This window comes from Cheilinus undulatus, linkage group 9, assembly GCF_018320785.1.
Source record: "Cheilinus undulatus linkage group 9, ASM1832078v1, whole genome shotgun sequence".
Lineage (NCBI taxonomy): Eukaryota > Metazoa > Chordata > Actinopteri > Labriformes > Labridae > Cheilinus > Cheilinus undulatus.
Window position 1 is genome coordinate 42,435,155 of NC_054873.1, and position 17,289 is coordinate 42,452,443.

The 17,289-nt window shown below is 39.3% G+C and overlaps 1 protein-coding gene across 5 annotated transcripts in view; it reads right to left on the reverse strand.

Annotated features, from left to right (window-relative positions):
• The window catches only part of siah1 (siah E3 ubiquitin protein ligase 1), a 44,456-nt gene that overhangs the window by 20,932 nt on the left and 6,235 nt on the right, over positions 1–17,289 (reverse strand). Inside the window, exons 2-3 of one of the 5 annotated variants that reach the window (XM_041796016.1) lie at positions 6,147–6,227; positions 2,062–2,200 (exon numbers count right to left, since the gene is read on the reverse strand). The exons of 2 other annotated variants lie outside the window; for them this stretch is intronic. Coding sequence is in view for 1 of the 3 variants with exons in the window: in XM_041796018.1 (XP_041651952.1) it covers positions 4,270–4,387 (118 nt within the window). In the remaining 2 variants the exon portion in view is untranslated. Of the gene's footprint in view, positions 1–2,061; positions 2,201–4,269; positions 4,803–6,146; positions 6,228–17,289 lie in introns of those variants that run through there. 2 more of the 5 variants (XM_041796015.1, XM_041796018.1) reach the window with 2 other exon arrangements.

Sequence of the window (17,289 nt, forward strand, 5' to 3'; positions counted from 1 at the left end):
ATACTTTAATTTCATAAGGTTAAAGCTTTTATCAGGAGCATGACAAAAAAAGTAAGGCTTGAAGTAGTTCACTTTTTGTAATGAATAAAGAATACCTGGAAAATTCATTTTTTAAATTAAATAACAGAAAAATAATCCCCATTATCCCTTTTTTGTTTAATTTTTACTTACTTCAAAATCCAGAATATAAATTGACCCACAATATAGGCCATTGATTTTTTATGGAATTTCCCAAGGGAATAAAAGCTTAGAACTGTCTTCCTTTGTGTTATTTTTTTCCATTTAGCCAATTCAACATAGTCCACAACATGTATTTTATGTGGAGGTAAACCACTCTTTTAGAATTGTTTTTTTTGCTGTACGGAGTTCGCACATCTACTGGCTTTAGTACAATAATTTATTTCCCAGTATGCTCCCCATTTTCTTTAAATGAAGACTGACCTAATCAGAGAGAAAAGCTGTTAAAAGTGGCACCAAACCTTGCAGTCTAGTCTGTGTAATTGTGTATTCCAGCATGTTCTCAGCAGTAAAGTGGACACTGGTAATACATAATGAAGGGTTAAATATTTATACACTTTAGGTATGATACAGTAAGGGATGCTGGCCGCTGCACACACTTGCGTGTCTCAGCAATTTATATTGGTAAATGTGTCTTACTAGAGTACAGGTCACAGCCAACTTTTAGATGAAAAAAAAAAAAATTTAAGTGCAACTTAGGTCAATTTCACACCTGATAGTCCAGGGGACTCGGTTTGTTTCTGAAATCAAATTGCAAAATTGTTGCACTTTTCTATGGTTGGTTTCACATTCACATTATTCTTGGTCAAACAAACCAAACCATATGTTTATGGTGCTGTCATTCCAAACAAAGAGTGGTGAAGAGGAAAAGGAGGAGAAGAAGAAGATGATCTTTTTTCCCCACATGAACAATGAAAAACAGCGAATTTACGCTGTCCTGGGGTTTCTGCTTTTGCATTGGGGCATTAAACAAGCAGCCAGCAAGGCAGTGAGCTGTCAAGCATGTCATTCTTTATATGAGACGAATGAATCAGCTCGGAAGAAAAAGGCGAGCCAACATATGAGCAAGATACTACGACGTGTTGCTATGGCTACACAAGCAAGGTATTGACATTTATTTAAATGTATTAAATCACATACATAAATCTGTAAATCATTAAGCTTTATGCCACTTCATGCCTTTGGTTCACAAGTTGATCCACTTTGCATTCACACCTACAAATGAACAGCACCAGGGTTTGTTTGGAAGCGAACCGAGACCCCCAGTTTTTAAGCAGACCAGAGTCCACTTGTTTGGTCCATACCAGAGTTCGTGTGAGCTTTTACACCACTCCAAACGAACTGGACTATCCAGGAAAACAGACCAGAGTTCATTAAAAGCAGACAGAACAGCTCTAGTGTGAATGAGCCCTTACACACCAGATTTTACAGTGTCCATGTTAGGGATAGACCGATTATCGGCCGGGCCGATATTCAGCATTTTGACGAATATCGGCATCTGCCTTTTTTTTAATCCGACGGCCAATAAGAGATTAATTTAAAACTGTGTTATTTTGGCTCTGATGCAGCCGCGCCTCTCTGTCTGGAGTCACTACTCTCTCTCCAGCACAGTCTGTGCTGCAGCATTGTCCCACCCACAGCACCATCTGATTGGTTAAATGCAGAGCCCGGCTAACAACCAATCCGCAGTGAAAGCTGTGCGCATGCGCAGTGCTTACACAGTGCTCAACACACGGCGTAGACTAGATGAGAAAAAGTTTTGCCGAGAGGAGATGCGCCGGAGAGCAGTTATATGTTTCGAGGGTAACACTCCTGTAATAAACATCCCAGTCCTCTACAACTCACAACTACTAGTAACGTTACTGTGAGCCCAATAACGTTATAGAAACATAAGCGGCAGCTCTGCTCACTCGCAGTCTCTCCAGACGTGTGTGTTTATCACTGGAAACAAGGTTGCTATCGATATAGAAATAGTCTGTGATAGTAGATGTGTGTGTGTGTGTGAGTGTGAGAGAGAGAGAGAGAGCGAGAGAGAGTAAATACCTAATGAACTCAATTCTGTCCAGTTTTATTGCAGGAAAGCACGTTCAGGTGAAGGCTGATTAGCGTTTAGCGTGACGTTAGCCCACCGGCTAGCCCACCAGTCCGCTTTCTCCTCCTCTGGCTCTAGACGCTCAGCAGACTGTAGCAATAGGGAGAATGTCTGTTATGGTAGAGAATAGTGTGTGTTTGTGTGGAAGTCACATGAGAAACTCTACAACTCATGACTGCTAACGTTACTGTAAGGCCCATTACGTTAACGGCAGCTGTCTGTTCCTTCTTCTTCGTCTTCGTTTTTACGGCGGTTGGCAACCATCACTTTGGTGCATTACCGCCCCCTGTCTGTTCCTATGATAAACACTGATTATTAAAGTGAAGATGCTGTAGGCCATTTAGTGTTTTTAACGGTTTAATCACTCGAAACAAGGTTGCTGATAATATTGATAGGGAAATAATCAGTGATAATAGTAAGAAGTGTGTTTGTGTGAGAGGGCATAGTGGCTGTTTAACTACAAAGTTATTTTAATTTACATTTTTCTGTGTTGATTGAGTGATCCCAAGCAGCAGAAAATGACATGTTGTTAGATGAAGTGTGTCCTGAAGCTGTCTTTGATAGTTTCTTGTAGAGAGGAGCACAATATTTCTGTTCAAGACTTAAGACATAATGTAACTGCATCATAAAGCCAACATGAACTGCGTGGTGTTCAGGAATGAACAGTCTCTTCTATTGCTATTGTTCTATTTTTTCAGCTATAGTAACATTAATTGATAGTAATGTAGCAGCCTAGTTTTGACGAAGTTAGGTGTTGGAGTTTGTATTATTCAAAATTTTGATGCCAATATTTTCATTTTTACTGCAAACGAATATCGGCTCCAAATATTGGTTATCGGCCTCCTTGACAACTAATAATCAGTATTGGCCCTGAAAAATCCACATCGGTCTATCTCTAGTCCATGTAGAACTGGATCATCAGGAATGGGCAGTAATACTGTATTCCAGGTATTAAAAAATAGCCATGTTTTTGCTTAAATTATACCATCATGAAGGTGATGCTGCATAATGAGCGTACATTTATAATAAATTCCAATGTGACTTTCAAAACAGGTAAAATTTAGGGAGGGTATGACGGTATTGAAAAAGAATACTGCCCAAGCCTGTGGATTAATGGAGCAAAAACATGAAAGCATCTATCTTTGATGGAATATGATAGGTGCTATAATGACATATTAAAGTTCATCTCAGCACTCACAATAATTCAATTTTTAACAAATCTCAGTTATATCAGAAGTTGAAACCTAATGTATCATCAAAATATATCTGGCTTTAAAAAGCTCTAGGTCAATGTGTCTACAATAAGGTTTAAATGTATTAATTGGGAAGAACCCTGCACAAATGTATTTTTTAAATTTCATTAGACATTAAAATTTATTCTGGACCAATCAATCTGCAAGAAGTGCCTATTTGTCTCAGACAAAACATAAGCACATACAATAAGATGCTGCAAAAAGCTTCACATAAAGATGCCTTTGGAACCACAAACAAATGGAAATTTGTCAAAAGACACCAATATTCAGAGAATCTGGCAGACTGCTGTGCAAAAGGCAAGGAAAAGTGAGAAGAGAAGCACAGAGAAGAAAGAGACACAAAGATTTGGAGGAAGTAGCGAGAGCAGAAGAGTAACCAACTACTGAGAGAAAAGATCAAGATACAAAACAGAGGATATGGAACAAGACACACAGAAAAGAGGAGAGGGATGAACAGAGCATGAGTAGAGGGGGAGGCAGAAAACAAGCTCGGCTTCAGCACAAACATGCCATTCTTTGTTCTCAACTCATGGCCCACTCTTTTCCCAGTCACATTGTACACCGCTCACACACTCTGCCACATAGACTCCACAATGCATGCAGACACGCTTGCTTAAAGTGTCTTCTGTCCTCACCCACACACAACTTATTGAACATGCATTCTGTCACAACATACAGCCCGAACACTTCTGTTAGCTAAGCCCCTTTAACACACAGTATCAATTTATCAACCTGACACAAACACACACTACAGCTGGGCTCAGCAAAGGAATTTATGACATTTTATAACACACTGGCTGCAGCTACAAGGACAGTTGCATGCAACACATAAAGCTGATAAGGAGAAAGGTGTAAATGTTTCCATAAGTAATTGTGCATGTGACGTGCCTTTAAAAGCTGGTTCACCTTTAGTCCTTTGAAAGTTCCTTGTGGTTACACACGAGAAGAGTTTGAACAAGGAGTTCCAGGGCGGAGCTTGCAGTGCTACACAAGCCGGCTTCGATTTCACTTGGACAAGAGACATAGGGCTAGAGCACTCACGCAGCCCCTCGACTCCATTTTTCTTGTGCCTTTTCCATGGAAACCACACACATCTACTGCTGCCCCAAACACTCCACAAAACACAGGATCACATTTCTTCCACCTGGTCCCCCCTTCAGGGAGCATGAGCTCATGAGCATCCAGAAAAAGATGTAGAGAAAGAATGAGGTCTGTGTTCTGGCTACAGGCGGAGAGAAATGTTTAAATCCTAAAAAAAGGGATGGGAAAAAGGAAGATGTAGCAGAACTACAACTGCTGGTTGGAAATCCAAATATATATATATCACACTGTATTCCCTAAAGTCTGCCAAGAAATCCAGGTATCCATCTGACCTGCCTATGAGGCCAAACTGAAATGGAGCACTAGGCTGGTTGCTAGGCGCTAAAGCTGCAGCACAGAGAAACACACAAACAATGATTGCTTTCTGTTACGCTGGAAGCCTTACACATTTAGCCAACAGTCTGTAAGCAGTCTGTCAGTGTGTGGTCACGCTGCCACTCCCTGGCTGCTCTCAATCAGGGAGCAATGAACGAAAGGCAACGTAAGGCAGTTTAGCAAAGTCCCTGTTGATTCACTCTCCAACGCTGGATTATTATCCTCTTAATGGAACCACCTTTGTGTTTCCTTGTGCAACATCTACAGACAGTTCCTCCTGCACTGTAACAGTTTAACAGGTACCACAACCACTTTTCAAAACTGATGAAAAAACCCAACTCCAAGAGCAAAAGAATTGCTGGTTTCTTTAAAAGTTGCTAGAGTCTAAATCCTCCACTGACTGTAGATAAAGTCCCTCTCTCCCGGTGGAGCAGGAAAAGTCTAAAGTAGAAAAAGGAAAGTCCCAAACAAAGATTATCTCCCTTCGTCTCCTCTGCAGTCTCTTATTCCAGCCATGTTCTTCCTGTCCCCTGGAGTGTGGTAGGTGTCACTGCTGCTGGGTGTGTTTGTGTGCGAGACAGAAAGGGGAAAAGCCGGCATCCAATGTCAGTCCAAATGGAGCATGCTCACTCACACCCTTCCCTTTCTCCCTTACCCGCTCCCTACACAAACACACAAGCCCTTCTTCTCCACAACACGTCATGTCTCTTTCACAGACACACGCTTCATTTTGACAGATTTCCCTAGCCGCTCTTCATCTTTCATGTTACTATCGCTCAGATTTTTTCCTTTCACCAACACTTTGTTGCAAGTTTGTTCAGCTCCAAGCCTGCATATTTTTCTGCCTTTTCCTCGATGGACATTCTTTCCCTCTCTCAATGCTTCTCTTACTTGTGTGTCTCTCTGCCCCCTCCCTTCGCCATGCTCGCTCTGTGGTTGTGAAGGTCTCAGATTTCAGCTGTGTCTGGCTGCTGTACCAGCAGCTGCCCTCATTGACACCATACCTCGCCTTCCCACTGCCTTTTCTTTTCTTCTCCTTCAATTGACTTCCTCTTAACAATGTCCCACAACTCAATAGGTGCTGTATCACACTGAGTAACCAGCTTTTGTTAAAACTACATGAGTGTGGTGTACACAACTACTGAGTTCATGTATTTCCAAAATTAGAGGTTTGCCCAACAGCCACAAATTCCAGATCAAAACATAGCCAGTATGTTTGCATGGATAATTAAGTCAAACTCTGGTTACAGCTCGATTAAGATAGAAAGACTGGTGTCGTAGTCTTTTTGTAGGGGAGGGGTTCCTTCTGTCCTTGAATCCAAAAATTTATATATTTGAAATATTTGTAGACATGATGTGATGCTCACCTGTTTCGTATTAGAGCTTGAAGAGAAATTGCTACAGCTGCTACAGGTATCTGTGGCTGAGGCGTATTTGTGGATGGGCACCTGCAACACATCAAATACAGGGCATTTTCACTGATCCATAGTGTGTTGGTGTGAAAGCATCATATTGGGTGTGCCTCCTCTCTTGTCAGGATTTTTTTGTACTACCTTAGCTCTAATTTGACATTATCTTTACCCAGCAAAGTAGAACTGAAGTTCACATGCCTTATCAAATCAGTGAATCTCAAAACATTTACAACATGTTCTTGAAATCCAAGCCTAGGGATCCAACTCCTCTGCTGAGGGCAAAGTTGTCAAAACTTATGATACTCAGATACCTTTAAGATAATGTTATTACTTTACTTTTAAAAAATATACCATATCTATTATATTTATGTCAAATATCAGTTTGTCTTTACTGTGCATTGAGATGCATCCATAACCAGCATTAAGGATTACCACTTGGTATCTGAATAAAGGTTGAACGATTTGCAAAAATTATCTAACTTCAATTTTTTTTCCCCCAAATATTGCGATTGCAATTTAATATGTGGGTGCAAAGCTTTAAGCTATAAAGGAGGTGGCTGGGGTGGGGGATCGAGGCTTGCTACCAGCTGATCACAGCTGGGGTATGACTTTCGAGAAGTAACGCTAAGCTTCATTAGTTTAAGATAGGATGAGCTATTTCTGCTCATATTGCAAATGTGATGTCATTTGCTTTATTGAAGGCATCATTTTTATGTCACTCATTTTGATTAAGAAAAACATACATACAACACAAAAAGGACGTTTTTTGTAAACCATTATAAAAAACTGACACTTGAACATTTGCATAATGTGCAAAAAATCTCTGTTGTTGCAAAAAAATTGATTCATTAAACTGGTATTTGAAAATTGTAGTAGGCCATATTGCAATTTAATTTAATTTGCGATTAATTGTCCAGGCCTAATCTGGATGCCAAACACTGATGTGAATCCAAGATGTTCTTTCAAATTGACTTCTCCACTCAGTGGATCTTGATTCTTAGTTTTTATTTAACATTTTTATGCACAGTGCTGTGTACAAAGTTAAAGTATAAAAATAAAGTTCTTCTTTGGTCGGGGCATTTTGTATCAGTTTGTAAAATCAGACTAAAGACCAATAAAGACTAGTATTCACCTTTCTGTACAGTTCAATCATTTAAAACCTGTTTTCAACATACCTCAAGAAAATAGTTGGTCAAATATGATGCCTACTTACTTTGGTCACATGGCAGAAATTAACAGCACTCTCTGCTCATTTGTTTTGTTTAAATGAGGATTTTTTTAAGTTTAATGTAATAAATGGGGAAAAAAGTTGATTACTATGGTGATTTCCTCGTTTTTTTTTTCCTGCTGATCAACTATTCAACTAATCATTTAATCAATATATACACATCCCAATCATGTTATCCCTCTCTACTACGTGTTACTGAAAATGCCTACATGACAAAACTCCATCCTTACACATTTCCAAAGACATTTTTCAGAGGAACTGGTTTAAAACCAGGCTTGTAGTGTAAACGCTGCTTCACTTTTGTTTGGCTTGAAAAGAAGATGGGAGACACAGTGCTGTACTCCCTCCCCTCCCCACTGTGTCACCACATCTGCTCACATTATCACTAGACAATATAAACATAATGCAGTCAGAAATTCAGCAGCACAAAGAATATGTGCACAAAGAGATCCTGCTGTTACATACAGACACATGGTGAGCTATAAAACAGCACTGGTGACACCAGCCAATGCCAAAAGTGTGTCATTAAAGGGGCAGGGCAACAGATTCAACAATGAGCCATCTGGACCGGGCAGCAGTTCACCCACAGGGACCCAAACACTTCATCACCCACAGCCAGGGGTTCACAAAGGGGAAGGGAGTGGGAGGGAGGGGGGAGACACCGATTATTTATGTCTTTTACACACTTTGGCAGTCAATTTGTCACACTCAAAAAGAATCAGTGAACTGAAAACAAGAAACGTACAAAAAATTAGGACTAGTTAGTTGGAGATATATGCAGCAAGACTGTAGCTGTCAGATGTTTTTGAAGACATCATTTTCTTACAGTTTGGCACAGAAGATATCAAACATGAGCCAATATTTCCATTTGCAACGTTTTGGTGATCTCTTCATCAGACACAAGGGATGCCAAGAGTATCAATCTCTAATGGTGATTAAGTCCTGAAGCTAAATTCTGCAGCTCAAATAATACTTAACCTTCCATGAAAAAAAAATATGTTTGAATAACAAACAGACATGTAAGATAACATTAAGGCAACAAGCAAAGTTAAGGCAAACTAAGCTTAGACAGGAGGTTCTGTGGGCCAAGAATGCAGAATCACCCAAATAATCTTACTGAGTTCACATTGCTCTGATTCTGCTATAAAAAATATATATAAAAGAAGGAGTAGATACACAAACGGTGTACAAACACTACTACAAGAAAAAATACTAAAAACCATTGCAGATCCATGGATGAAAATATCAAAAGTGTTGAATATATAAAAACAACAACAAAACTTGTGGAGAGGAGCAATGGGGAGTACCAAGTTGCTGACATAAATACCATCATGGATCAGGTATATATAGACACACAAACACGAGGATGTATGGTGAAGTATTCAGCGTTCTGTCACATGACCGACACAATGCCTGGAGGGCAAAAGTTGCTTATGAGTATTGGCTATCATTGACTGCTGTATGGAACTGCAGCAATGGACATTTTATTTTCTGTCTCTTCAAAACAATGCATGTTTACATCTGCTGGCAACCACATACATGCTGAGATACTAATTTAAACTAAATTTCTGTTACACTGGACCCTTAAACAGCACCAGGTACACATCTACATCGCTTAGATCAGGAAAGTGCCAGCCACAACTTAGCTTTGGTGATGTTCCTATGCAGGTTTATCAACAATTGTGGACAACTCTTCTCCCTACATCACCCTGCCAGGATGAAAGTCTAAAAAACACGGGCAGTTTGCTGCATCTACAATGTGTGGGTCAATAATGCTGATGTTTCTAAAGAGCAGGTTGAAAAATCTTCATTAACACCTAAAGGTGAGTGCTAATTAGGTAACACTGGCGCTTTTGGCTCACCAGCCATGAAGGCTAGTGATTTTGTAAAGTTACAAGTACAGCCCGACCGATATGGGGTTTTTGGGGCTGATGCCGATACCGATATTGGGAGCTAAAAAAAAAGCCGATATCCGATATATCGGCCGATCCGATATATTGGCTGATAATCGATATTTTGGCCGATATATGAAAGAAGAACATTGATATACACAGGATATATACTGTACATGAACACAAATGTGGACATGTGAATAACCATTTGCATTTATCTTTGTTTATTTCACAAAGATGCAATTTAGACAACATTAAAACGCTGTATAATAGTCTTATACTGTGGCTGTGGACAATATTAGACAGTAAAATTATAAATGGAGGGCCATATTTACATCGTTGTGGTAAATATGCACACAGAATATGTTTACAATTTGTTTCTTGATAACTTTGAGGAAGGCCACAAGCTTAAATGTGCCTGTTTTATAAAGTTGTTCTCTAAAGATCTACTATTAGTGAAACTTCCTGTCTCCACATTGGTAGAATATGTCACAGGAAAGATAAACATCGTATGATTGCTTTTCTGGTTTGTGCTTTTCAGAGTAAAAACCCAGTTTAGCATTTCTAGAGAGAAACTCCGTTCACTTGTACAGAATGCGTTTATTTTGAAAAGTTCCCAACACAGTTCCTCTGTTCACTAAATCAAGTAGCTTTTAGTGGTGTTTACTGAGGTAAAACTTATGAAGAAGGACAGGGCTTTGACAGCAGGGAGATGCGGTTGGCATGCAGAAAACTCGCGCTCTGTGTGAAAGCCGCACCGGCAGGAACCGGAGCTGACAAGCGCAGCACACGCGAGCAGCAAAACACGATCCCAGTCTGAAACGAGCGTTAGTCCTCCACTCTGCTGCAGTCGAACTGCGCGAGGACGAGGCTGCCTGTGAGCGCTTAGGGACGGGGAGAGGCCCACGGCAGCAGCGAGAAGGACAACAACAATACGTGCTTTCACGTCAAAGTCTCCAAAACTCTCCAGTAACACCAGAAGAAGTCGCTAGATTTGTCGCTAGTTGCTTTTTTGAAAAAGAGTCGCCAGAGGGGTCTGAAAACTCGCTAAATATAGCGACGAAGTCGCAGCTGCTGCTGCACTCTGCGTCTGAGGGGGAGGGGACAGGCACTCGGGCTGAGTTCAGCATGGAGACACCACACAGAGCGAGAGGAGACAATCACCACGGAGCAAAAAAGTTAATATATCGGCCACATCTTGGCCAATGTCGATTAATCCGTGAAACGCTATAATCGGCCCACCGATAAATCGGTCGGGCTCTAGTTACAAGCCATTCTGTATTTCCACTAGTCAGTTTCTTTGTTGGGAAACTATGTGTTATATGGTGAATTGGGTATGTCTGGTACGAGATGAAACACATGCTCAGGTTCTTATCCATCTGCCTCTGTTTCTCACTTCTTCAGTCAACTGAACTTCAAGTTTCAGTGTTTCTATAGTCTTTATATGTGTTAATTATTGATAAATGACAAATCTAAAACATGTCCTGCAAATATAGACGTGTCAAACATTTTATTAACATTTAAATAATGATAATGTGAGCATATGCAAAGGTTTTAACACTGATTCACCCCTCTATAAATAAAAAATAATAAGGGAATATTAATCAAACAATGCACTGAACAACGCATTGAAACGCACTGCACATCCCTGGCTCACATGAGTGACAGAGACACACACAGCTGGAGCTCACATACACACGAACGGTGCTGACCTTCCATGGACAGAGAGGAGCATTAAAGCAGGAGGACAAAATTCGGATCTGTGTTCATCATCCAGCATTTAAAAATGTTTTCCTCCAAAAAAATAGAAGCCTTAGGCTACTACCAAGTCACAGTTTATGCCTCATAAAAACACAGTTCGGACAAAGAGATTAGCTACTCTGCAGTAAATCACAAACACTGTTGCTAATAGACAAGCATGGTCTTAGTGCAACATAGGTTGTGATGCTGGTAAATTCCGCTGGCCAAAGAGGCTAGTGAAAGTCACTCTGTTACCCATCAAGGCTGAAATATACCCACATTTGGCTAGTTGGAAGGTGTAAATGAAATGCCCTAATGTCTCCCTAATAGCAAAAGTCTCACAAAAAATAGTAACTAGTGCAATACAAAAATGTCAAATGCCCTGATTTAGTTTACATATCTGAAAAGGAGTGGGAAGAAGTGCACTCTTTGATGTCAGGATCAGGAGAAGTCTGTTCAGCACTACTGTGTTGTTCCCTAAAGGAAGTGGAGTGACTGAGAGCTTTAATCCACTTCTTAATCCTCTCTGTTTTTTTTTCTCAGATGGAGTTGGGCAAAAGTATAACTTAGGGTTGTCTCCTCATCAGTTAGTACATTCACTTGAACAACAGCATGGGTTCCAGTCTAATATGTTTGATGAAACTGAAAGGAGACTTGGTGACACAGGTGAAGAAAAGATTCACCACTGACTATTCTGATGTTTCTCTTATTCCTGCTGCACTTTGGCACAGACTCAGTAAGAAGTGTTTATGATGTTTACATAAAAAGCAACAAGGCTGATTACAGGTCATGGATAATACCACATTCCATGTGTAAACTAAGGATATTTTTGTAAGCTTCTCATGACAGAAAGAACGAGAATGTGTGTATTAGCCAGCCATGGCTCCAATTTTAATCCCTGAAGAAACAACAACAACAACACATGTAACTTTCCTTGTGTAATGTAACTTATTTACTCAGGCAGTCATTTTTTTCCACAGCAGCAAATACTACTCTGTGATGGTGCAGATGGGAAGATTATTACCATAGAGAATTCACCTTAGTCGACTCTACATTCACACACACCTTGTGTTTTAATACACAGACACAGATGTGTGTCATTGATACACACTGGCATACAGACAGGCGCACAAAGAGAATGATACAGCAAGCGGGGACTCCCTTTGGCATTAGTAACAGATCTAGAATTACCTCACTTTTACAGACTCTGTGAGTCACTCTACGTCTCTCACTAACACACTGACGCATACTCACACAGACACACAAATGCTCCATTTCTACAGGAACAGCTGCCAATCTAGTGAGAAGGCGCTGAGCTCTCTTCATTGGACATTACTGCAGATATTTCGTCATAACAGTAAAACGCTAAGTTAAAGTCCTGGATCGAGATTAAATTTTTATATTGATACCCTTATCCACTCTTATCAATCTGAGTCCTTACCGATACCACTATCAATACTTTCCTATTGTTTGAAAGAAAGACAAAATAATGACAAATATTTACAATAGAAGTGGTATAGGCCGAGTAATGCTTGAGTCAAAAAGTTCAGATTGAGTCTGTTATATCCATCTTATATCCCTCAAATAAACACATTCCTCATATTCACAGCTGTATTAAAACTTCTCGTCAAATCATTTTCCTTTTTTTATGTTACATTTGAAAACATAACATATAGAACACAGTTGTCTCATTTACTGAGGTTACCTGAATGTATCATATAAAACTGATTTTTAGCTCATTAAGTTTGCCAATTAACGTCAATTCTGTCGATTCCACCACAGATCTCTACATTGGATTCATATTTTTAACAAACAGGACCGGCTGCAAAGTTTAGGAGCACTTTTCAGCATTTATCTGCGCAGATGAAGAAAATTGTCCTGGAGCAGCTGAAGACAGTGCTATGAGTGCATGTTAGTCCCAACACAGGCAGATGTGATTGCAAAAGAGAGATGATACATCTGGTTTATCAATAGTAGATGGCAAAATTACATGTAATATAAAGGAAAATGATAAGACCCGTAGTCAACCAAAGAAAAACTTGGTTGACTGAAAGTACACCTATGCACCAACCAATTGGTAGGTCATTTGGGAGAAGGAATGCATGTGAACTCTAGATCAGGTGAGTCAAACTTCCGGCCCACCAGCAGGTGCCATCCAGCCAGCAAGACGTTAGGGGGAATGGAAATTAAAAAACAATAATAATTTTCAATATTCACTAACTTAGGTGTTTGAAACACAAATTATTCCTCATTTTTCATGATCTATCATTAATTTTAGCAAAGAAAGATCATAATACGATTAGGGATGTCACAATTACAGATTTTCTAGGTGCAATTATTGTCAGAGAAGTAATTGCAGTTTTACGATTATCACGATTAGCTATTTTTGCATTAATTAATTTCACACTACCATGAATAAGTAAATCACATGAACACTCCTTATAAGTCTTGTATTTTAATTTATTTCCATCCTAGGATGCTCTCATAACAAAATAATATATCAACAAAATAAAGTAACCAATAACAAGAAAAATGATAATCCCCTTTGGATGGACCACTTGAGTGGTCTTAGCTGAGTTGTGTTTGAGTTAAAAAGCTATAATTCAGTCACATCTATTTTATATCCCTCACATATAAACAAATTCTTCATATTCACAATTGTATTTATTAAAGTTTCTTGTCAAAAATTTAATTTTCCCATTTTTATGTGGCATTTGAACACATCATAACATATATAATACAGTCGTCTAATTTACTGAGGTTACCTAAACGCATCATATTTTCTGTCTTCAGCTCGTAAAGTTTGCTAATTAATTTCAATTCTGCCGATTCCACCGCAGATTCCTACACTGGATTAATATTGTTAACAAACAGGACTTGCTCAAAGTTTTGGAGCATTTATCAGCATTTATCTGAGCAGCTGAAGAAGAAAGCTGTCCTGAAGCAGCTGAAGTGAGGAATATATGAGTCTGCCTGCCTCACAGGCAGCGTCTTTTTCCTCAAGCCAAAGGTTTAAGGTACATTCTTGTTTGATGTGATGCATGACACTTCTAGTTTATGTTCCCCTTGAAAGAACTGATGTATGTTTTTACACCAGTCTTATCTGAAAATGACGTTACGTCACAGAGCCTGTCAGACTCGCCAGCAGTATTGATAAGCTGAAAAGTTACTGATTCTGGGTATTTAAAAAACACAGAACCGGGTCCTTATGGACCCGGGTTTTGATCCCTATCCCTAACATTGACATGACTTAACCCTGTTACTATTTACCTTTAGTTGGCGTACAATGCCGGGTGGTTATCCCGCAGGTGCTGAAGTATTGCCTGATTTCACGGCAACTTTTTTGTGGCATGTTTTACATTTAGGCTGGCCGTATAGCAAATGGATAGCAAATACTTTCCCTGCATAATTTTCCATCAGCCACAGATGCGGCAGCATATTTCACTTTGGCGAATAATCTTACTCTGGAAACAGGCTGTCCTATGACGTGAGAGGTCGGCATGTTTGGTCTTTGTGCAGCGCTAAAAGACAACAAAATTAGACACAGAGATGCTTCAGTTCTCTCTCTCTCAAACAGTCATGCTGAATGTATATTTATAATGAATATTCCAGTCTTGTAAATTTAGCATCAATAGGTCCTAAAAACATTACAAATCTGAAAAAAATTGCCATATGATACAAGGACTGCATAGTTTTGCCTGACCTGTTTAGATTACTTATATAGCTAAAAAAAAAAAAATAGCCCGGCCTGCAGAACATCTCATTGAAGCAGATCTGGCCCCCGACCCAAAAGAGTTTGACACCCTTGCCTTAGATCAACTACTTCCTCACTGCACCCTATTGGTTGCCTAAATGCATAACAGATTTTTGCAGCATAATAAATTATTTTTAACCTCACTGAGAATAATGAAACTTTTGCCTTCCAGTGTGTACTGTTCAATATCGGAATACTGCCAAAACAGCATGGAATGTTCAATTACTGAGGTGAAGCCTAAGTATGCCCACAGGTCAGGACAAAGAAGACTTCTAGGGACCAGGAAGCATTGCTGCCCTCCTTCTTCTGCTCTCTGTCCATCTTTAAGAGACATTTATGTTATGCAGATATTTTTATGTGCATGTGAGTTGATGAAGGGACTTCATATAATGTATTTGGTGTCCAGAGGTGTCAAAAGTATTCACATTCATTACTCAGGTATAAGTATAGATACTAGGGTTTAAAAAGACTTTGGTAGAAGTTGAAGTATCAACTCAAGCTTTTACTCAAGTAAAAGTATAAAAGTACTGGTTTCGAAACTACTTAAAGTATAAAAGTAAAAGTAATGTAAGGGGGTAAAAATGCCATTAAGGACAAAAGCTTAGGTCATGCCAAAGGGGCCAATTCCCTTCTACCATTTATTCTATTTTACCATTTATTCTTTTTTACCATTTATTCTCTTTTACCATTACATTCTACCATTGATTCTATTTTACCATTCCATTCTTCTATTCCATTCTACCATCTATTCTATTTTACCATTCCATTTCATTCTACCATTTATTCTTTTACCATTCCATTCCGTTCCACCATTACATTACATTATACTTTCCATTCCATTCCAATGCATTCCATTCTACCACAGTGCACTACCCCCACCTCCCCCAAAAAATATTTTTCTAAAGGCCATAATGACTACAATGTTATATTAAAATGTTAATGTTGAAAAATTGGGGATGTACCTGTTTCAGCCACATTTATGCCAATTGAAAATGAACACATTTTAGTACAATGCAAATACATTCAAGAACCATATATATGTACTACTGCGCATTAACGTGTTTCATGGAGCAGAAGATACGAAGATTAGTTGCCTATAAGTACTGGTCTTCCTGGCTACCAACCTCCTCGCTGGTGCTTGGTTGGGACATTTCGCTCGAGTTCTCTTGAGTCTCTGCCACGGACATCTTTGTACTAGGCTACATACGTCTGGTATTTCCTTGCTGGAGTGTGACGTGATCTGTGTCGTGTGCGCAGGTGTGATGGATAGCGTACAAACCAATAGGGCATCAGAATGGTATTGTGTCTATACTTCTCATACAACCACAATCAAATTCACTCTATCCAGAGGCACAATTTATCTGGACAGTTGTTTGGGATTTTTTATTTGTGTTTTGTTGAACATTGACAAGCAGGAATGAAAACAAGCTGAAATGAAATAGGAGTAACGAGGCTATTTTAAAATGTAAGGAGTAGAAAGTACAGATAATTGGGTGAAAATGTAAGGAGTAGAAGTAAAAAGTCAGCTGAAAAATAATTACTCCAGTAAAGTATAGATACCCAAAATTTCTACTTAAGTAAGGTAACAAAGTATTTGTACTTTGTTACTTGACACCTCTGTTGGTGACTGATGAATTAAACAGGCAGGTAGCTGGGACAGATGGCAGAGCAGCACACTAGCAGTGACAATTAAATGCAAACAGTTTCATACATCTTTGAGTTTTTGCCAAGTTCTTTGCAGTATAGTAGCTGTGAATCAATCCAAAAGTAACAGATTCTGCATAATCTGCATCACTGCTGTGTTTGTTCCTCTGTCTACCTGGGATGCCAATTGCTGCACACTCCTCTCTCTCACTGCCCCTGCTGCACTTATTTCCAAAAATTCTGTCACTAATAGTACAAGACAGAGATATTGAGTTTGTCACTATTGGAAATTTCTGTAGTTAGTATAAAATGCACGGGAAATTAAATTACACAAAGCAAACATTTCTGTTTGAACTTTTAGAACCTAAAGAAATATCTCCAAAAACATGAACAATAAACATATTTTCCTGTGCTTCTAACATGTGACACTGGGCATGCAAAAACACACAGGTAGGCATGTGTCAGGCAGGCTCATGACTCTGATGTCGAACATCAAATTAATCTGTCAACATTTTTAGAGTGGTATAGTGTGGGAAGATGAGAATGATGAAACAATCCTACCAGTACAGTAGTTGAGCTCTTGGTTTATAGTTGCATTGATAGTTGTGAAGTACAGAACCAAAACCCACAAGAAATGTGACTCACGGTACACTGCCCACCTTCATTAGGCCATTTTTTATCTTTAATGCATGAGTCTTTTTAATCAAACCAGTACTACTTAATTCACAAATTTGACCCAACCAGGAAAAACAGTTGTCAAAAAGTGGCACCACCATTCTGGTCAGTGTTGCCAAGTATCCCAGCACATTGTGCACAAGAAAGAGAATGCCTACAATGCTT